Raw genomic sequence first — 22,610 nt, 5'->3', positions numbered from 1 at the left:
CTAAACTTCAAACCCTTGTTCACAACACAGGATCAACTTTCACAAACCCAACACTACCCAGATGACAATGTGTGCAATACAAAGTGCACCACTGAACAAGGAGTAGCATGGCACACTTTCCTAAGAAAATAAACTGAATGGATTCATTAATTGAGCGGAGTGACATGTTACAGATGAAAGCAAAAAACCCCAACCACCTCACAATGTCAATGTGACCTGAGGAAAAGCTACCTCCCCAACTGCAAATAAGTCTAAATATAATGTCACAGGCACAGCGCTGCAAATTGTATTCTGTGCTTCTATTTCCATGAGTAACAGAACTTCAGGGTCTGAAATGCTAGCTTTGGCTCATTCCTTTTCCCCAGTTGCCTTAGTTTCACCTGCCAGTGTATTCAAGCTCAGGTTGGATTCAGATGATCATCTGCAATTCAGATTACCACTTAAAATCCAGCCTAGAGAGAATGCAACCAGAAAGATAGTCCATTATCTGTGCCATCTGGCAACATGGCAAGGTGTTCAGGGGAGAAAAGAAATAAATAAAATCCACTTTGTTTTCTATCTTGGTCTCTATAAGCCTAGGCCAGGGAGCTGGTGTCATCAGCTCTTGAAGGTGGTCTGAAAATAATTTGTTCCATTTGCCTGGAACACCATGGGAGAAAGGCAGTACATAAATACAATAAAGAATATACTTAGTTGAGAACAGCATTCTAAAATATCTCTTTCATTCTAAAAGAGTTGCACATTAAATAAAGAAAACGCCAACACTGGCCAATCAGGTCAGAGATGAGTCCCTAACACTGGCCAGTGTTGGCCTAAGTGTGCTAATTTGATAGCCAAACTCACTGCTATACCGCTAGGCCATATCCTAATCCAGTTTGCCCAGGAATACACCCCACACTGAATTTAAGAGGATTTATTGCTGAGTGGGACGCGGGTGGCGCTGTGGGTAAAAGCCTCAGCGCCTAGGGCTTGCCGATCGAAAGGTCGGCAGTTCGAATCCCCGCGGCGGGGTGCGCTCCCGTTGTTCGGTCCCAGCGCCTGCCAACCTAGCAGTTCGAAAGCACCCCCGGGTGCAAGTAGATAAATAGGGACCGCTTACTAGCGGGAAGGCAAACGGCGTTTCCGTGTGCGGCTCTGGCTCACCAGAGCAGCGATGTCACGCTGGCCACGTGACCCGGAAGTGTCTCCGGACAGCGCTGGCTCCTGGCCTCTTGAGCGAGATGGGTGCACAACCCCAGAGTCTGTCAAGACTGGCCCGTACGGGCAGGGGTACCTTTACCTTTACCTTTATTGCTGAGTGAGACACAGAGAGGACCGTGCTGTAAATTATTCTTCTACAAACAGCTTAACATTACCGAAGACTACATCAGCACTCCCTTTTCAGTTAAACTGGTTTCTAAACTAACGTTAACAAAAATTCATAAGCAGACAGAATTGGCAGATGCGACCTTTCATTTACCTGCAATAGTGTGCTTCATGGCCAGCTATGGAAATGGAGGGAACACTAGATCACTCAATTCAAGGGGAAAAGCCAGTATCACTTTCTTATACAGCAAATTTGTGCTGGAGCATCCTAGAGGCTGAAACCATCTGTTGGTTCAAACATATGCAGCCTCCATGCTTGAAAGGTCTAACCAGTGTTTAGTAATTTAGAGTAAGCCCGTCACTTACATGGGGGTTACGTTCTGGGGGTTACACCTAGAGCCAATATCGCATAGAGTCAAAACACATTGGGTTCGATGGTGGGCAGGATTGGCAAAGTCTTTTCCCCCAGACATCTGCCCCCTTTTTATTTTTTTTGCCAGACATGTAAATCTGAATGCACACAAGTTCAATGCACATAAGCTGCAGGCTTACTGTATACACCGATCCCAAAATGTGAAGCTGTGGTCCAAAGGTATACATTTCTGCACCCAGGTACCTACTCACATAGGTTTCTTAATTGTGTGTGTATGTTAAATTGAGATACATAGTTTACATATTTACAAAGGGCATTGAAACTAAAGAGCTTACAGCTTTTGGGGTGGGGTGGGGGGATAACCAATGGGCAGATGATCTCATTCAGGCACTTACAACTTGCAAGAATGACCTCAGAGCACCAGACAGATTCTCCCATGCACCAGGCAGGAAGCGGATCTGTTCCTCTCTACCTGCGGATTTATTGTTGAGCGAGTGGGGATTATTCACGGTCTGCATAATGCTAGAAGATGTCTCCCATGAGGCTTCCAAGAGCTGCAGACTTGTTATTGCTAACACTCATGGGTTCTTCCTCTTTGCACAAAAGTCAGATTAGCCAAATTAGTCGTGGTTCCTTTGTGCGGCAGCAAAACTGAAAGCTTGTTATCACAGTCCTATGTGCTTGATAACAAAAGGCACCTCGGCCTACAAAAAGGCATGCATCCAGCAACAGGGAACTGGCAAAACTACAAGGGGAAAGTGGCATTAAAGCGCAATCACTGTCTGTGCTATGTCTCCTGGGCACACAGTAAACCTAAGTCAGGGGAAAGCTTCAGAAATAGCAGAGTGGAGCTGCATATAAACACAACACCTCCCATTTTTGTTTTCACAGAATCGAAGCAGAGAGACCTTAGAGACCATCTAGTCAACTCTCGGCTCAATTTAGGACTCTTGCAACTACAGCATCCCAGGTAGACAGAAGTCCAGCCTGCACTTCAATGCTTCCAGGTAAGGAGAGCCGATCGCCTCCAGAGATAGCCTATTTCATTGTTCAGCTAAAATCTACTTCCTTGCCGTTTCTATCTATTAGTTCCATTCCTGCCTCCTGGAGCAGCAGAAAACAAGCCTGGTTCATCTTCTCCCTGAAGCCGATCAGATCTCTGAAGGACAGCTATGATGTCTCCCTAACTTCTTCCCACCAGCCTAAACGTACCCAGTTATCTCAACTACACTAACTGACTGACTGGAACCCTATTCCAAGCAGATTAATTACTGGCACTGTTACGATGTTACATATAGGCACCCAAGGCACAATAACAATAGCTCAGAGGTATAGTACTGTATCTGTTTCTCAGATGGAAGCATGTAAAAGCCTAATGAATACAGTATTTCCTGCAGATCTCATGAATTGTCTCACTTAATCTCTGTATTCACTTGAATTCTTTAGAAATGACACCACTGACAGCACAAAATTGCAGCAGCTGACATCATCACACTTCGTTAGCTAATTGCTTTCCAAAATAATGGACATAATTGAGCCAAAGCAACATATATGTTGATTTCAGTGGGAGAATTACAGGACAACCCTATAAAAGTTCATGCAGAAGTAAATACCACCAAGTGCAATATGTAGGATTAAAGCCTTAAACATGTGCTTCAGTTCTCTCCCATTGTAATCAATGATACTACTTAACTTTGGATGGATGTGGCCAATGTTTTGTCACAGAAATTCCCTGTTTGTTCTACAGGCATATTTACACCTGCTGATTAACCTGGATGCACTGATTGCCTTCTAATACAGTTAATTAAGATCTATTTCTGTTAACCCAGCCCACAGGTCAACCCTGTTAACCTCAAACTGCATATATCCTTTTATATGTACTTCAATAATAGTCAGTTGTCATTCCAAAAAAGCAGCACCAACGACAATAAGATACTGTTTCCATATAGATTACACTGTGATATGTCTTTCTAAAATACATCAGGATAGATGCAGACTACCTATTGAAACTTTGTACACAGGGTGCTCTGCTAGAGGAATGGGGTAGGTGATTTTTGCCTATTGCATCTTTCCCCAGAAAAGTTCCTCCAGAGGATTGGAAGACAGCACTGGAGGTGATGTTGGGAGAGGTGGAGCGAATTGGCAAAATTTGGGCCCTCTTTGTTCAGCGAGAGCTTCTGTAGACTCTCAAGTCCCTTCTGAGAATGGAAGGATTGGTAAGTCTGGATCTAACCTATAAATCACTTAACAACATCTGCAAGTGGTGCAATATTTTAGAACAAGGATGTCCAACTGGCCGACCGCAATCGACTGGTCGATTCCCTGCAGCTAGTGGTCGATCACGGGCCCTATTTCCTCCGTGGTGCAAAAAGAACATCTGGCCCTGCCCCCTTGCCCCGTCCTTCATTTGCACATGATCGCAAAAGTGGCAGATGGAGTTATTGCTAGCGATCTTCCATTGAGCGACTTTTGACTGACTTTCTCCCCCTCAAAAAGGTCAACAACTTCGACTTGCTCCCCCCCAAAAAAGCTCAACAACCTTGGTTTGCCCCCCCCCCATGGGTAGATCACTGCCAGCTTTTTATTGTGGGGGTAAATCGCAGTCTCTTGGGAGTTGGACATCCCTGCTTTAGAAGGTTTATCAACACAACAACCCTGTGAGGTAGGTCACTACACTCTTCCCATATGGGGAGCTGAGGCTAAGAGAAAAGAACTTTGCCTTGAGTCACACAATGAGTACATAATAGAGTTGAAATCATGTATCTTAGATCCTTAGGCAATTCTCTGGTCCACACAATGAGAGATTGGCATATTTGTTAACGAAAGATACTGGAATGTTGCTCATCACTTACATTTAAAAAGCTATGTTAGAAGTAGCTGTGCCTATGAAGTACCCAACAAATCGGTTAAGGTTTTTTTACAATGCCACAAGTGCAGTACTGTTAAGAATCCTGGGTGCTGAGCACGGCAGCTTATTTAATTCATGTTTTGCCTGGTATAAAATTGAAAAAGAAATACTTCCCCCAATTGAAAAATTAGCTCCCTGTGAGAGTAAATGAAAAGTCTTTACATGCACATATTTATTTCGAATGTGGTGGCAATCCTGAAGTCTAGCACAACCATTAAGTGGCTTTAGACTCTGAGGAACTTAAAATTCCATGTAAAAACAAACAAAGCACAAAGCAAATGCAACCGTTTGTAGTGCCATACATTTCACTCAGACTTTTAGATAACCTTATCATGCATATAGAACCCAAGTCCTTACAACCTCATGCATCAACCTGACAGCTTTAAGTATTTGTGCAAGATGCTGCTTTCCTTTCTATACCATAAACAGGCATTGCCCTCTCAGAAAGATTATTGTTACCATGCCTCAGGGTTCCAGACAGGAAACACCCACTTGGCAGCAACACACTTCAGAAAGCCAGTTCCATTGTTGGAAGTATACTGCACGCAGGTAACCAAAGAGGGTTGGTTCAGACAATCACACACCAACTTAGTAAACCAGTGCTTAGTAAATGAAGTGCTACGGAAGGTTACACACAGTGTTTGTAACTCCCATTGTACTAGGCACGTTTTGCAACAGGGAATTTCATTAATACGAGCAGCTTCTGAGCCCTGGGTTCAGTACTGAGCCTCAGATTTCAGATTAAAACTGCCACTGCTGGAAGAAAAGGAGGACCTTTTCCTGCCTCCCCACTTCCAGCCACTCTCTGAAGACTGGAGAAGGGACCCTCATAAGAATATTAGGAGGGTGACCAGGGGGAAGTATGGCTTTGTTTTTTGCAGTCTTCAGATGAGGACTAAACCACATGAAAAATGAACATAAGATTTTAGCTGCAGTTCGTTCATTTTCAGCTTTGTATTCGTTATAAAAAAAGCATGCATAAACACTCCATCGTAGTGCCCATAACCTATGTTTTAGGTGCCATTTAGCTCCTAGCTTTCATACCTCTGTTTCTAACACTGGTTACGCATGAACTAAGGCAAAGGGACCACCCAAGAACAAAATGTTTGGCAAAGCCATGTTTCTACAGATCTCTCAGAATTCCACAACCGATCCTGCTCAATAAAAGCTGAGACTATTCCTGCTGTCTCTCTGCCATTACAGTTAACAGGGGACTGCTCTTTGTCATTCATCTCAGATTTCTTCACTATCAGTATGGAGGTGCCATAAACAGAATAAAAAAATCAGCAATTACCACAAAACCAATATGTACCAACTATTATGGCAGAGTTGGTGCCCTCCAGTTGTCATTGGACTCCCACCTCCTTTCAACTCCCATCAGGATGTTGGGAGTTGGGGTCCTACATAATCTGAAGGGCAACTGGCTGGCTACCCCTGCATTGTGGGGATGGGAAAGCATGCATGCATAAAGGTTGGCCACAGCATCTTGAGATGCAGCCTAGACTACTTCTTAAAGACCCTCTCTGCTTCCAATACAATTTGGCAATTCCAGTCCAGTCTGGGCTTGCGAGAGAGCAAGGGAACAAGTGTGCAGTTCACTTTTCATGCTCATTTTTCCGCTAAGGAGGCTGTACATATGCTGGATCAGGTCCACACTAGTGTTAACTACTTTCAAGCAGGCATTGTTACATTTCTTTAGGACATATGCAAGTGCTTTTCCATGCAGGCTTCCAAGCTCTGGGGAGCCTCTCTCACCCCATCCCACCTGCAGCCACCCAGGACATCAGCCATTGGCCAGACTGTGATAAAGATTGCTATTCCTCTTCAGGGTGGACATTTCTGCATTAGCAGAGCCTGGATGGTACTGGGTAGCTCCTTTGTGTTCCAACTAAGATATCCAAGGCTTTATAGCCTGCCAATGATTCCAGAGGTTGTGCTGCTTTGTTTTGTTTTTTTAAATAGCCAAGTCAGCTTTATGATGAGAAATGTGGCAAACAGGTGTTTCACCACAGCATGGCTCTGACTGCTTTTAGATTAGAGCAGCTGCTTTCTTTGAACAGCTTCCCAATTTTTCCCTCAATAACATGCATAAATCATGATCATTACAATCCTCTCAGTGAGTTTGCAATGAGATGCGGCTACAGACACTGAGCATTTGCACAGCACATCTGCAACTTGTAAAGCATGCTGCCAGAAGTAAAAGAAAAAAACCAAAATACATATTCCTTCTGTTTGATGCGGAAGTTCACGACTTTCAATTAAGCTGCAACGTCAGTCTGCAGGGTATGCATATGTATTTATATAAACTGTTTCCTCTTACAAACTGCGTTTATCACTCAAATAATAAAACCCCCCTACACACACCAACCACCAAGAATTCATTACATAGTCTGTGTTATGCTACACCAGGCAACAGTTATCTTTGCAGCCTATGGGCTATAATGGAAACCCAACATGTCAGCTATTTAAAGAAAAAAATAGAAGCCCTCCTGGCAGCAATTTAATTAACTTCCAGGGAGCATGCACGGCTAGGTCTGAGCCCTGAAAAAACATTACTACTGAAAATGGAATCTGAGATCATCTGTCAGAAAATAAAACTCTTAAAAAGTGATAACCGCCTGCTTCTTATACAGCATAGTCCTAAGCATGCGGACTCAAAGCTATGTTCCACGCTGTTCAACTACACATATTCTACAACATGCAGAGACAGAGAGATCTCCACTGCTCACTGCAAATTAACTTGGAAATGACCAGAGTTCTTTTGTGGGTGGGGTACGAACACACAGAAAGAATCTCCCCAGCATTTCTTACTTCTGGGTGCAGCCTCCTGGGCAAATGGATGGAGCTGAAAATAGGATGAATGGCAGCAGGAAAGAGAGTTTGTAAAAAGGGTTGCTCTTTTATACTGTGAACAATTCCAGTTTGGTCTGGGCTGGTGAGAGCTAAGGAACAAGTGTGCAGTTCACTTTTCATGCTCACAATTTCCTAATGAGGCCACACCTCTGTTGGATCAGGTGCGCACCAGTGTTTACTACTACCAAGCAGGCATTTTTGCATTTCTTTAGGGCACATGTGAGCGGTTCTGGGCTGCTTCTCCATGCAGCCTGCCATGCCTTGCGGATCCCTTCCCACTTTGTCCACTGCTGTCCCCCTTGATCAAACATCAGCTGGGTGGTAGGGGGGAAACTGCTGTACTGGGAAAGAGGGGGAGTTATTTTGGCTGTATTAAGATCACGGAGAAGTGGCTGCTTGAACATGCCCCCCAGTGCCCCTAATACAGCCAGCATCGCTGTCTCTGAGTACCTAGCTCACCCAGTGGTAGCAGCCAACATCTGGAGGGTCACTAATTCCCTACCCCTGCCACACAGCAACTGAGTCTATCAGGATCCTTGAGGGGATAAGCAAAAGTTGGTATGCTTTCATTCATATGGAGATGTTTTCATCCACTGCCTGCCTATTTTTGGTGGTGGTGGTGAGGGTCATTTACATTTGATGTTGCCCTGTTGTTTCTCCTTAGGAATATCATTGTACTCCGCTGTTTCCCAAAGATCTGCAGGCAAGACACAACAACCCTTGGCAGCCATTTCTGAATATTCCACACTCTGTCCCTTCACATATGCAACGGAGAAGGCACAGAGAGAACCAGCTGTCTCATCTCTTATGTTTGTACACACAAACAAACATTAGACAGCAAAGTAATTCTAATCATAAGCACTTTGTGTGCGAAGTATCCAAACAATGTTTAACTAAGGAATAAGTGTTTTCTTCTGCTTTGGCAACAGAACAGACATGAGCAGCATCAATGATGTCCTCTTTTTATGTTAAGACAGGGCAGGGATCATAGCTCAATGGTAGGGTATCCGCTTTGCATGCAGAAGATGTCAAGTTCAGTGCACAGCTATAAAGATCAGCCCCAGGGAGCAGGAACAGTAAGGAACCCTGCTTGAGACCTTGGAGAACCCGTCAATCAAAACACACAAACAATACCAGGCTAGACAGACAAAAGGTCTGACTCAATATTAAGGCAGAATCACGTGTTCAACTTTTTGCTTGCCTTGCATGCATATCTCTGGTGTGCCAAAGTTTCATTTTGCTGGATCTCGTAGATAAAAGTCTTCTGAATGACACACGCTCAACTGACAGGGTTTATAGGTATACAGAATTAGCATGGGCAAATGGACTTGGCGATCGCAAGGGATTTCACTCTTTTTGCAATTCAGTCAAACCACGATGGAAGCATTGGTAAGCCAGACATCCAGGAAATGTGCAGTGCACTGCATTGCAAAATATGACCTCTCATACATAATCTGGCTGCTGCTGTTTCTTTGAGAAAACATTCGTATACCACACATTCTACAATAAATTTCCCAAAATGGTTTCAGAGCACAAAAAACAAACCCAAAAAACCACAATGTGATAAAACAATCACAACAACGATAAAACAGCATATTTAGTAGCATTAAAACAATTAAAGGTTTTAGGCTGCAACCCTAACTCCTCTGATGTTGCTGGTGATTTTTGCAAACACACCCCAGCCTGCGCCCCCAGCAGGGGCCGGTTTCACTAACCTTTGGGCACCACTGCCTAGAAATACTGCTCTGAATAAACTTTGCCTTAAATTCATGGCACATTTGCAATATGTTAAAGAAAGACATTTGTTTGACAGCACCTTGAGACTAACTCTTTAGAAGCTTCTTATTGTAAAATATTCATGTTTATGTTTATTTTATTTATCTGCAGAGATTTCTGAACTGCCAACATGAATGCTATTTTTTTTAAAAAAAAATTCCGTGACAGTGAACTACATCATATAAACAATGAAATTACATTCATAAAAAAGAAGTACAAAATACATCACAAATCAGTAGACAGAGTTAATACATCAATACAGCTGGATTACCCATTTTCATGGTAATTACTTTAAGCTCATTTTATGTTGTGGCAAGTCACATGAAAATATAAATGCTCTGCTTTGCACGAAAAGGCTGGAGGGGATAGAATGGGCCCCCCTTGCACTGTGACTTAGTTCCCCTACAAACCCTTTGGAAGATGTCTGTTGCTGAGGTCCAGCCCATGATTCCCAACCCTCTTTACCTACAATTCTACAGGTCTCTTTTTATTGTTTATTATGGTCTATTAAGAAAGCCCAGCTATCTTACAATGACACCAGCCATAAATGTTCTATAAACATAAGCGCACCTGGGGATCTTCCACTTCTGAGTTCCCCTGGCAAAATCCCCCTGGCATACATTCAAGCGGTTCTACATCTTCCAAATCTGCCACTCTGGTGCCAGATTTCTCTAGCTTTAACCTGCTAAAGAGCTTTCAAGTAAGGAACCATTGAGCTCTCAATATTGAAAACAAACATTGCCTTCCCTTCTCGTACATTGATGCTGCCTCTTCCCTTGGGCACAGCCTGTCTCATTAGCAGCATATACACTATTCCTGTTGATACAATCACACCGGCTGGTTGTCCGGGTATGACCCAGGCTTCTGAAAATGAAAAATGTGGCACTTTCCAATCAACAGCTGTAGTTTGCAGATGAAAATAAAGCGGTGGGGAGGAGGGAGACTTCCAATGCAACAATACTTTCCTGAACTGTAACCAGACCAAAGAAAATAAAACTTCCATGCTTTTGCCTCCAGCGCTTATGCCATAACAAGGTGCCAAAAGACTGCTTGTTATTTAAAAATATGTTCACCAGAAATGATACTCATCTGTACTCCACATCTTCAGCTGAACAGATCATACCTAGCAGAAACCCTGGAGAGCAGATAACAGAATACAGCGGTACCTTGGTTTAAGAACAGCTTAGTTTATGAACAACTTGGATTAAGAATGCTGCAAACCCAGAAGTAGGTGTTTTGGTTTGTGAACTTTGCCTTGGAAGCAGAACATATTCCGCTTCCTGTTGAGTGTGTTTCATTTGTAAACTGAGTCCCCCACTGCTATGGGAAAGCACGCCTTGGTTTAAGAATGCTTTGGTTTAAGAACGGACTTCCGGAATGGATTAAGTTTGTAAACCAAGGTACCACTGTATACAACAGCAGGCTACATGAGCCAGTGGCCTGACTGAGCTGGAAGCAGAGTTAGTATTGTTAGGCGTGCCAGAATTTTCTAAGCGGTGAGAACTGGAACGTGGTCATCGCGGCATTTTCCAGCCTCCGTGTTTATTTGCTATACAGATTAAGAACAGATGAGGCTCACTGCTTAGCATTCCAATGACACCCCCAAATTTTCTGTTGCACATGAGGTTTGCTAGGGGAGCAGCCAGCACTTTCAGAGCTCAAGAAACCCCCACTTCTTGGCTGCTTCAAACTGCTGCTGCTACTTCACACACTGCTGCCTATCCCCAGCTGAGGGACTTCATTCATATATTGGCTGGCTATGGATAAGGACAGACAATAAGATACATAAGCCAGAATGAAATCAGCCAGGCAAATCTGGTTGGGTTGGGCTACTTTAGCAGTTTCTTCTTGCAATTACAACGTCGCTGGGTCAGAAGGGCCAGCGACTATGAACACAAAACTGTTGGGGATGGGCATGTTTTTGTAAAAACACACACACACATACACAGAAAGATAAATTAACACCAGCTTCAGAATGCTTATTCCTCCCTCCTATTGCTCACCCCTCAGCCATCCTACATTTGACATTTAGCCTGCAATCACACATTGATTTACCCATTGATCTGAATGGGGCTTATATCAGGGGCAAAATGAAAAGCTGAAACTGATTTCTTTTCTTTCTTTTTCAAGTGTTGCACTGTGAGTCAAACTCTTGGAAGGCTTCAAATATTTAACACATGGTTTCCAACAGGCAGCTCCTTCTTTCTGAGTCAAGGTCTGATATCTGGCACTTCAAAACATTTGCTCCCCCACCTGTTTTCTGACAACTGTCCCCACATTTTCATCAGTCACGAAATAAATGCAGTTATTCTTTATTGGACCATCCTGATGCTATACTGAAATCCGCAATGTGATAACAGTCTGGAGACAACCAGTAAGGAGGAAGGGATGTAATAATTAGGTTGGAGTGTTCAATAAATTAATCAGTTAGAATAAATTGGTTAAGCTTGCAAACCTAAACGCGCTAGAGATTTAACCTCACTGGGCACAGTGTGACTTTCTATTGAGTAAATAAAAAATAAGTATTAGGTTGTGCTGTGCAACTGCAGTTCTGTGTATGGCTACCTGGGAGTAAGTCTCATTGAACAATCCTAGGTAGGCACATTCTGTGAAGCTCTTTGCATTGGCGAAATGCAAACTTACTAAGAACAGCTTGTCATTTGCTCTAAAATCAAGAGGCTCAAAAGGAACATTTCTTGTCTCTCACCCCTCAAAATTTTAACAAATCAGTTTAATTGTTGCTATTCCATCCTGAGACTTCTCTAAAGAAAACAACTTTCACTTGCAGAAAGTGAAAATCTGCCCGTATAATAACAACAGCTAAAACCACAACTATTTTCCTCTTCCCATTTCAATAAGGCTCCGATTTCTAAAAGCACAGTCCTCTGCATGTCTGCTCAGAATAAGGTTGACGGGGCTTACTAGCAAATTAATATGCATGTTTGGATTGCAATTTGAAATCCTTCGGCAATTTTGCCATTGTATTTTCAACTTCATTTCTACAATACAGGACAATTAGAAACACACTCTACAGCTACTGGTTTACCTTTTGTAAACCGCTTTGAGGGTTTGTTTTTCTTTTTTTACAATCAAGCTGTGCATAAATTTTACAAAATAAATAAATACCAAAATAATCTTTAAAATCAGTGGAGGTACCAGGTGTGTGTGTGCTAACTATTATCTGTTTATTACATTTGAATACTCACTTTTCCCCAAGCATCCCCTTCCCACTCAGGTAACAAAAGCAAGCCTTAGACCTGCTTAGCTGCACCAGACACATTTGTACTGATTTCTGGGTCTATGTTTACTGACCTTCAAATTAATGTATCATCACATATTTATTTTGAACTGAAAGAACTGCTGTAGCACACATACTTTGCAGCATATGTGCAGCATATGAGTTGGCTTATTCATTTATTTATTTATAGCAAGGGAAGTTGGGCTGTTTAGAAACAAATGAAAACTGTGATTCTTTGCATTCCAGTCAGAAACCGAAAGTCATGCCTAAGTGCTCTGAGGGCAGGCTGGGGCATACTTCACATTTGATCGCCCATGTTGCCCACACCTGCTGTTTCAACATGGTATGCTAGCAATCTAACTTCTCTCGGCAGCCTGACACATGGCAGTGACCTTGCTTTAACTCTGAATGCTTCCTGAATGTACACGATTGTCCCAAGGCGACACTAAACAGCTGGCCAGGCTTGACATCGCCAACCTCACTGCATACAGAGGAAGCAAAAGCAATTTGCCTGGCCAGAGCTATATCTTCAACTCAGAATCCCCACAGCAAGGCTAGTGAACTTAGGGAGTACACTGTCCTCAAGAAACTTGCAGAGTTATTTCGTCTCTCTACCTTCTGCGGGGAGATGAGATTATCAGTAAACTGCTAGCCAAGAAGTTTGCATGCTACCTCCAATGAATACCTGTCGCCTCTGAGTCCCGGTTGTCGGGAACTGCAAGTGAGGAGAGTCTCGCCCAACTCACAACATGCATGTAGCATTCAGCGTGACGGCATTCTCAACACACTGCAAATCCTTCCATGGATTAAATCAGATTACTGTTAAGTATTCTGATCTGGGATTAATTGGTTAATCTTACCAATTAAAAAAACCTATGGCTTTCAGTTAAATTTGCAAGACTCACCAACCAACCTTAGGAAGTGCTTGCATTCTGTTACAAAATACCCAGCTATTGCTCAGTCAAAGCACATAGGGCACCATCTGACAACTGCAAGTTGCACAGGGACTGTGCTGATCCCTGCTAGCCCAAAGAACAGACCAGCTGATTGACAGTGCTAGTACTGCTAGTGCAGCTTGTATAGTGATAGGGGCTATTCATTGAATAAACACCCGTACAACTTTGAGGACCTTTTATCGTATAGGGTTTTTTCTTTTTCTTTTGTACATTATGCCCTGCAAATAATTACAATAACTATGCCAAGGGCTACTTCTTGCAAGTAACTGGTGTAACCTTAACTACATTAAAGGGAACTTAATGACTGCTGGGTTAAACCACAGAGCCTAGGGCTTGCCGATCAGAAGGTCGGCGGTTCGAATCCCCGCAATGGGGTGAGCTCCCGTTGCTCAATCCCTGCTCCTGCCCACCTAGCAGTTTGAAAGCACATCAAAGTGCAAGTAGATAAATAGGTACCGCTCCGGCGGGAAGGTAAATGGTGTTTCCGTGCACTGCTCTGGTTCGCCAGAAGCGGCTTAGTCATGCTGGCCACATGACCCGGAAGCTGTACGCTGGTTCCCTAGGCCAATAAAGCGAGATGAGCACCGCAACCCCAGAGTTGGCCACGACTGGACCTAATGGTCAGGGGTCCCTTTACCTAACGACTGCTGGTAAGTGAAGTCAAAACACCTTACTAGAAAGTTTTGCTGTTGTGTTGGTGCTGTGCAGGGTGGAGAACCTGCAGCCTTTCGCCTAATACTGTGTGGCTGGCGGGTTCCTAGAGGGCAAGATGGAGAACAAGAGGGGGAAATGGAGGGATGGGGAGGGGGGTGGGAAATGGATAGCACAGTGGAAGAAGAGAGAAGTCCTCTGCAAGCGATCAGTACAGACCTTTAGAAAGGAGGGTAGAGAGCCAGAATAGGCAGTAATGCTTGGGAGTGGCCACAGCTCAGTGGCAGAGCATCTGTTTTGCGTGCAGAAGGTCACAGGTTCAATCCCCAGTAGGACACGGATAAGGACCATTTTTAAAACCATGGAAAGCCACTGCCAAACTGAGTAGACAGTACCAAGGCAGATGGAGCAATGGTCTGATTTTGTATAAGGTAGTTTCCAATGTCCTTATGAAATGCTTTGCAAATGATCAGCTCAGACCTCTACCAAGAGCAAACTCTTCCTCCCCAGCAACATGCTGGGTGGGGAGGAAGCGGGAGATAGGTAACAGCGGATAGCAGAAGGAGAGAGAGGGAGAGGGAATGAGAGAGAGAGAGAAAAGAGGGTGGTCCATCCCACTTTGGCCCTGTCCATTGCTGGCATGTGGCCCTTGACAGAATTAAAGTTTCCCTGCCCCTCCTGTAATGGAATACAGCACCAAGTTATGTCACTGAAGAGGCGGAACTTTGTAGAAAGGAGTGGACGCCTCTGCCAATGGCTCCCATCAAGTACCAAAACCCATAACAAACAGACTCCGGCCGTAAAGATCAGCCTTTGCCAAGATGTTTTGGACTACAACTCCCATGATCAGCTCCAGCCAGCATAGGCTGGGGCTGGCAAAGGGAAGCAGCAAAACCTTTCTCCTGAAGCAACTGTGAATCACCAGGGACAGATTTGCCAGTACCTCGGGTTACATACATTTCAGGTTACATACGCTTCAGGTTACAGACTCTGCTAACCCAGAAATAGTACCTCGGGTTAAGAACTTTGCTTTAGGATGAGAACAGAAATTGTGCTCTGCTGGCGCGCCAGCAGGAGGCCCCATTAGCTAAAGAGGTGCTTCAGGTTAAGAACAGTTTAAAGTTAAGAACGGACCTCCGGAACGAATTAAGTAGTTAACCTGAGGTACCACTGTACTGAATTTGAGGGCACTGCTGTGGAAAAGGGGCACCGCCTGACACACCATCTAAGCAAGCATGCACAGAGACAGTGTAGTTGTCCCACCCTCACCCCCCTGCACACGCATGCATGCACACACACACACACACACACACACACAGCAAGGATACCTTAAGTCTAATATACAGACCCTACTTCTGCCATCTGTAAACAAGCAATCTTTCCTTTGCAGGAAGGCAGGCATGTAGTAAAACATTAACGTGATGAAAGCTGACCTTTTGAATTTGTTTGTTCATTGAGCCACTACTAATTAAAGTCCCTCTCTCCTCCAGCTCAGACACAATTTCCTTTTCATTTGTTTTAATTCCCACCCCCCCACCCAACCCCTCCTCTTTCCTCCTTCTGCCTTGCAATTGCACCCAAAAAGGCTGGGTTTGGCAGGTAGGAAGAGACACAATGGCCAAGGCTGCCCGATTTATGCACCAGTAAGTAGAAAGCTAAGCCCTACACAAGCCCGAAGTCTCTCTCACCGGCCACAATGCAGCTTGTCAGGTCAAGAGCATGACGGGTGAGGCCCCTGTGGGGCAGCTGCAGAGGAAAAACTTTGTACACTGATCTCCAAAAGCAAGCAACTGACAAGCTTCATCTTTCTGGGTACGCATCAGGGCTATTCACAAGCAGGGTCATTAGGAACTCTGGACTTCTTTAAAAATGAGCAACAATATGGAGCAACTTCTCTGCAGAGGACACCCCCACCCCCCGCACAAAATGCTGCCATTGTTTATGCAAGTTTCGCCTTATTAAAGATTAGCTAATGCAAGCAAGTAGGCTATGGCGCTTTGAAAGACACTGCCCCAGTTCACACCCCATTCACAAAAGAATCACATCCCCAACCCAGTGTGAACGGCTGAGTCCAGCCTCTGGCTGCTGCAGTGATTCTTTCTTCTTCAGTTACTACACATGCTTTCCTTTCTTTTCCCCACATTTGCAGTTGGCGAATGATTGCTTAAAGTAATGCAAACTGAACAAAATCTAGTCATTCTATATTCTAATATTGAAAAGGGAAATGTAATTACCTGGAGTAGTCCCCTTTAGCTTCCTACAATTGAGAAAAGTAATGATGTTAAAACACTATTTTTTTCGCAGTGGCTCTCAATGCTAAATTAAGACATCACATCACTGAAAACTTTTTCTAAAAGAAAACCCACACCCACACCCTAAACTCGTATTTTAAGCCAAGCCTTGACCACTCAGGCAAGTCTAAAGGACATCACTGGTTTTACAGGGTTTTGCTCTTTTCAAAGAAACAGAGAGCCCATCCTTGCTCAGCTACAGCCAACCACAAACTGAAATTACAGGGATGGCCAGCCCTTGTGAACAGTCTGGCAAGGTTCATTCAAAACAGCACAAAAGTTCAAAAAGTCAAAGCCATCATCAGCTTGCTGCTGAATTTTGTCAATGAAAATCCAGGTCTCTTGCTAAGAAAAAAGCAGAAGAGACATGAAAATATGAACGACAACAAAATCGTATGTGGTAAGGAAGATTGCTAACTGGAAACCAACAGTGCCCTTGATTGGGATCTACAGAACACTGTTCTAAAAATAAAATGACATTGCATTTTGAGCTTTTCTTTTTGAAGTGCAACTGGTAAGAAAGGTTTAAAAGTTTACAGAAATGCTTAACATTGTTGTACCATATCATACACTTTACCAAGTCTCCAACGTATAATTTTTTTTGGGGGGGGGGCAATAATTATGCTAGAAACGTGATGCTAGTTCAATCATTCTGTGCAACTCCACATCTTAAAACACATACTCATACTCCTACACCCCAAATATCCCCAAATGTTTACGTCTATTCTAACATCTCTGTTTGCTTTTAGCACAATGGCAGTTTTGAAGCATTTGTATCACAAATGCACATTTATTTGGTTTTTTGCTGGGGTTAAGAGAGAAATAGACATGCCTATGCAATATAACAAATACATGAAAAATTGCTGTCAAAATTTTGGAACTAAAAGCTTTTGAGACCATGCATGTAAAATTAATAACAGCAACAGGCACGCAGAGAGTTTGAGAAAAATCTTACCTGTAAAATCAAAGCAGCTAACCTGAAGACTGTCTCACTTTCCACCTCAATATGCCCCTGTTTAAATAAAGAGGAAAATATTAAGGAGACATAGCCTAAAACTGCAGCAATGGGATTCCCCCCAGGGCTACACCGAATCTGTTAGCCTGTCACTACTCAGCACCACTGGTTTTCCTTCCATTGCAGATCATACCATTACAGCAAGAAGGGGTGGGTGTAATTTGAGCTGTAAAGTTGGGCAACTTCATAGCAGTTAACATGGACAAGCAGGAAAATGATTCTGAAAACGGAGGTGCAGAAGGCAAGAGAAATCTGACATGTGGGTTGCCTGAAATCTTTGATGAATCACACCTCCCCCCTTACAAATTTAGCACGTTTGGACCCTGCAGATTTCCTGAGGTCTGTTGGCTGCACATTGACTGAATTTTATGCAAATACATCCAGCACACTTACAGTGTGCACAGTTATTTAGAGGTAAACCCCATGATGCCCAATAGTCTAAACATACATAAAACTGCACTTTATCCTTTTTATGGCAAGGTTTGGGAACCTGAACTATCTTGTTTCAAAACACACATAAAAACAACTTGTGCATGTAGGCTACTGTATTCAGACGTTTCTAAAGATAAAACACCCTTCTTTTGATCGCAAATGCATTGTTATCGTTTCAATAACGTTTTTGAACATGCAAAAAGGCTTTCCAAAGTCCCTAAACTTTTCATGCCCCGAAAAACAGCCCTGCTGGGTAGGTTGCTAGTCTCATCTATTACGCAAATGCAGAATCGAAGCTAAGAGGCAACCAACTGCAGCGGCTGCCACGTTTTTTCATTATTCAAAAAGCCAGTAAACTTCAGATCCTGGCTAAGGATTTTCCCCCTCACCCCCTGCTGCTTTTCTCTTCTTTCACTGCCACCCAATGGATAAGAAACTGGTTGCCAGGCACTTCCACAGGAATAAATAAGCTAGTGCAGTACAACTCCCCCCCCCCATGGACCACTTGAAAATTGCTGAGGGTGTTGGTGGACTACTTAATGATTTTTCTGCCTGTTGCAGCATTTGTAATGTGCTGTGACAGGTGCTGTGTGATTTGTAATTATATTTTTGCTGCTTCTTTTACTTCTTATATTGTATTTTATTGTACTACAATTTTAATTTCATAGAATTCCTATCCGTATATCCTCTGCATAGAGTCTCTATGTGGGATTTGTTTCTTAACCAAAAAAACAGACAATACACTCATATACAATTGAATCAGCAGTTGCTATATTTTATTCTCTTCCACTGAATGAAGCCACCACCTTCTTGCCTTCACTATGAACACACACCCCCATGCTTCAAATGGGCAGTCCTCTTTTTTCTTCTTTTCTCTTTGTAAAAGAGCCACTTGTAACCTTATAAGACACATTCTCGTTACTTTTTTCTAAGTAGTCAAATGCTTAAAGGTTGTTCCAAGAATGAAGGTAGGTGTGGGAAAGAAGTGATGTCACAGTCATCAGCCAATCTATGCTGTGCACTGCTGCCTTCTCTTGGCATCCAGTAGAACCAGTTATCCCTGAGCAAAACCCTGAAACAGGAACAGCAGCTATATCTGATCCAGAATGGTAAGTGTATTTTCAGAGAGCATGTAGCATAGAATATGAAATATTCAGAATATTGGGAACTGATAGAAATGAAAAGACCTCGAAACGCTTGAACTGTGCTATCCAGCCCTTTGGCTAATTAAACAATCTATGGTCTTTTAAACTGTGGCAGGAGTAATTGGTTTGTTTGTTACTATGTTGTGTACTTTTATATTGCCAAATGCCCTGCGATCTGGTACATAAATTTAATAAATCAGAATAATAAAATATCAATGCACATAGAACTACTGGCCTAGTTCTTACTGAGGTGGAAAATCTATACCTGAGCTGTCCTGCTTCAAACTGCAGGTGAGGTTGCACATGACTGACTGTTCATTGAAAGAAAGAAAAGAAAAAACCTTGCATGAGTGATACCTTCAACAAGATCAAAATTGAAGGGACTAGCAAATAAATGTCACACCCTGCTTTTAACATTTAGAAAGAAAAGAGTTAGATAATGATTGTAAAACACTTGGGTGAATATGAATATTCTTGTTGTAGAACAGCCTTTCCAAATCTGGAGCCCTTCAGATATTTTGGACTACAATTCCCATCATCCCCAACCACTGACTATGTTGGCTGGGGCCAATAGGAGTTATAGTCCAAAACATCTCGAGGGCACCAGGTTGGGAAATGCTGCTTTAGAAAAAGGACTTGGCTCCTGAGACACTATGAGCAGAATTTAGGTCACTCAATGGTCTGGCCGGCAGAAGGAACAATAAATTTTCACTGATTCCACCTGAAGCCCCACAAATATGCTATAGGCAGTTGTTGGGGGGGGGGAGGCCCTAGAAATTAGCAAGCTGCAGCAGGGAAATGAGCAAAAAAAATGACTCACCCTCCCCACTCCTTCCAGCAGTGGAAGTCTCCACTGGCTCATACCCTTCTGTGAATGCAAGGGTCCATCCTGTTTGCAGGAGATGCCAAGTCATTGCAGGAACCTTCTATTTTGGTCTGGGTGGTCCAAAATAAGCTCTAGTGGAGGGGTCACCCGTCTTGGAATGGGAAGTATGCAGGAGATAGGTCTACCCACATAATCCAAACATCCTAGTTTCAATTTTAAGTACAGTGGTACCTCGGGTTACATACGCTTCTGGTTACATACACTTCAGGTTACAGACTCCGCTAACCCAGAAATAGTACCTCGGGTTAAGAACTTTGCTTCAGGATGAGAACAGAAATCGTGCTCCGGCGGCGCAGCAGCAGCAGGAGGCCCCATTAGCTAAAGTGGTGCTTCAGGTTAAGAACAGTTTCAGGTTAAGAACGGACCTGCGGAATGAATTAAGTACTTAACCCGAGGTACCACTGTATGTCTTGAAACAATAGTAGTTAGGGAAACCCTTTTATCTCGCTACATGCAATATGATTATGAAAACCTGGTTTAGCTAATCTACACTAATAGTTAGTTTATATTAGTGAAGATAGGGCCGCCAACAACTTTGTCTGGATTTTCACTTTTGGGAATATGGAAACCCTAGTGAAGGACACTTGAAAGCGGGAGAATGATGTGGGGAATGCAAAGGAGCACAGCTGTACAACACAGCCAGTGTGATGATGTCTTCCACAAGTGTGCTAAGATAAATGGCAGGCTCTCCTTGCTGAGACAAGTGACTTACGTGATATTAAGACTTTCAGGGTTTACTATTGTTTGTGGCATATTAACACAGAAGTTAGTAAATGAGGCCAGCTCACTATTTTATGGGATAAAACAAATTTTCCTCCATTTTTTTGACCATTCTTTGGAGTGTTCTTATGGGGGCTATTGAGATGACCTGCTACTGCACTTTAAAATTTACCTCTACACCACTGCAGTGGGAATTGCTTAACCCTATACGGAACATAAATCCAGTGTAGGAAAGACAGTGCCCGTTTTTCACATTGCAGAACTGCACTAATGAGAACATTCACAGTCATAAAATGCTTCACCTTTTGTACAACAATTAGGGCCACTTGAGACCCCGTCCTGAATTGAACCTGGCAGTCCAGTTGATAAGCATCCCTGGGGACAGCTGACAAGAAGACACAACTTTATAAAATAAAATAGCTGCACGGTTAGTTCTGCGGTACTCTGACATATGGCTACCCCCTAGGGACCATGTAGCTTGATGGCATCAATCCAAGCAGACATAAAATTTAAAACTCATAGACACTTGGTAAGGACTCCATGGGAATCTGTGGATATTAATGCATAATGTGACACTTATCATAATCCTACATTCAGAAAGTGGTTCAATTTACATAAAAAAAGGAGGCATATGTTTGGAGAAGCAGAATTTTTAGGAGCCAGGAAGTCTATCCTCAAGTTTTCCTCTATACAGGTAAGGATAGTACAGTATTAAGTAATTATTAATTCCATGATTGTACATATTCCAGTACAGTACATATAGGTTCGTAATGCTGGTGTATCACATTTAGAGATAAAATATTTATGCCTTGTGACACTTGCTATAGTTTGGATGGGTGTGCTGTTTTTCAAGCTTCTCGCCTTCTCCTGCAACCAGAAAACAGAATTGTTGTACTGTTTTTGGTTCTGCAGTTTCTCTATTCTTCTAGGCTGACTTGTTTAAGATGCATATACCAGCCTAGGGCTTGCTGATCAGAAGGTCGGCAGTTCGAATCCCCGCGACGGGGTCAGCTCCCGTTGCTTGGTCCCTGTTCCTGTCAACCTAGCAGTTCGAAAGCATGTCAAAGTGCAAGTAGATAAATAGGTACCGCTCCAGCAGGAAGGTAAATGGCATTTCCGTGTGCTGCTCTGGTTCACCAGAAGCGGCTTAATCATGCTGGCCACATGACCCGCCAGCTCCCTTGGCCAGTAAAGCAAGATGAGTGCTGTAACCCAAGAGTCATCTGCGACTGGACCTGTCAGGGGTTCCTTTACCTTTTACCAGCAATCTCTCACACCATTATTTACCTTATATTGCTTTCCCCTTTCAATTTTTGCATGATAACGTGTCTGTCTGTGTGTGCGTGTACACACAGACAGTACACACACTGTGTGTGTACACACGGCTGTACTAAGATCACAAATCCCCCTGTGCTGCAAAACAAAGCCAGATCTACTATAAGTTGTATGTATTTTATGTATTGTATTCTGCCATGTGTGACAGGGGTGGGAATCTTGGCTGGTTGGGGCTGATCAGAATTGGAATCCAACAACATCTGGAGAGCAGCAGGTTCCCCAAAAGAGATACCTGTGTAGAAAATTGGCACACCTAAAAATCTCTGGAAACAAGTTACTTTCCACATGGAGTGCTTTCATGGTGTCTACATTCCTGTGTAAAAATTAAAGAGGGGAAATCAGTTTGACTATCCTTCACCTCAAACATAAGTGCTAAGTCCACTTGCACCAAAAGAGATGTGTGTGTGTGTTAATATCATTGTCTTGATTTAATGTTTTGCTTCTGGACAGCGATTTTAAAATTGACTGCCCCAGCCAAACAATCTCTAAAAGTGTTCAGTGCTCCTTTGCTAGAGCCTTTCCCCTCATTTCTACCTGGGCTGAAAACATAAGCCGATATTAAAGATTCAAAGTGTAAGTTTGACAGTTCAGCACACAGCAGCCTTATGAAAAATTCAGTAGATGACAGACGAGAAGTCCCAATGCTGTATTTACCTCAAAACATGACTTTTCACAGAGAAATAAATGAATAAAATATCAAGTGCCATCTTAAGTTTCATACTTTGG

General features: G+C 43.1%; 1 protein-coding gene across 6 annotated transcripts in view; it reads right to left on the bottom strand.

Moving 5' to 3' along the window:
* FRMD4B (FERM domain containing 4B) overlaps positions 1–22,610 on the bottom strand; it is a 247,633-nt gene that overhangs the window by 63,398 nt on the left and 161,625 nt on the right. For all 6 annotated transcript variants that reach the window (XM_053378234.1, XM_053378235.1, XM_053378230.1 and 3 more), the window contains 2 exons: positions 17,307–17,363; positions 16,295–16,317 (listed from right to left, as the gene is read on the bottom strand). In XM_053378234.1, coding sequence (XP_053234209.1) covers positions 16,295–16,317; positions 17,307–17,363 — 80 coding nt within the window. The remainder of the gene's footprint in view (positions 1–16,294; positions 16,318–17,306; positions 17,364–22,610) is intronic.

Source organism: Podarcis raffonei, chromosome 2, assembly GCF_027172205.1.
Source record: "Podarcis raffonei isolate rPodRaf1 chromosome 2, rPodRaf1.pri, whole genome shotgun sequence".
In the NCBI taxonomy this organism is placed as follows: Eukaryota; Metazoa; Chordata; class Lepidosauria; order Squamata; family Lacertidae; genus Podarcis; species Podarcis raffonei.
The sequence above is the reverse complement of the archived record's forward strand: the minus strand, read 5'-3'. Positions and strand labels throughout refer to the sequence as shown.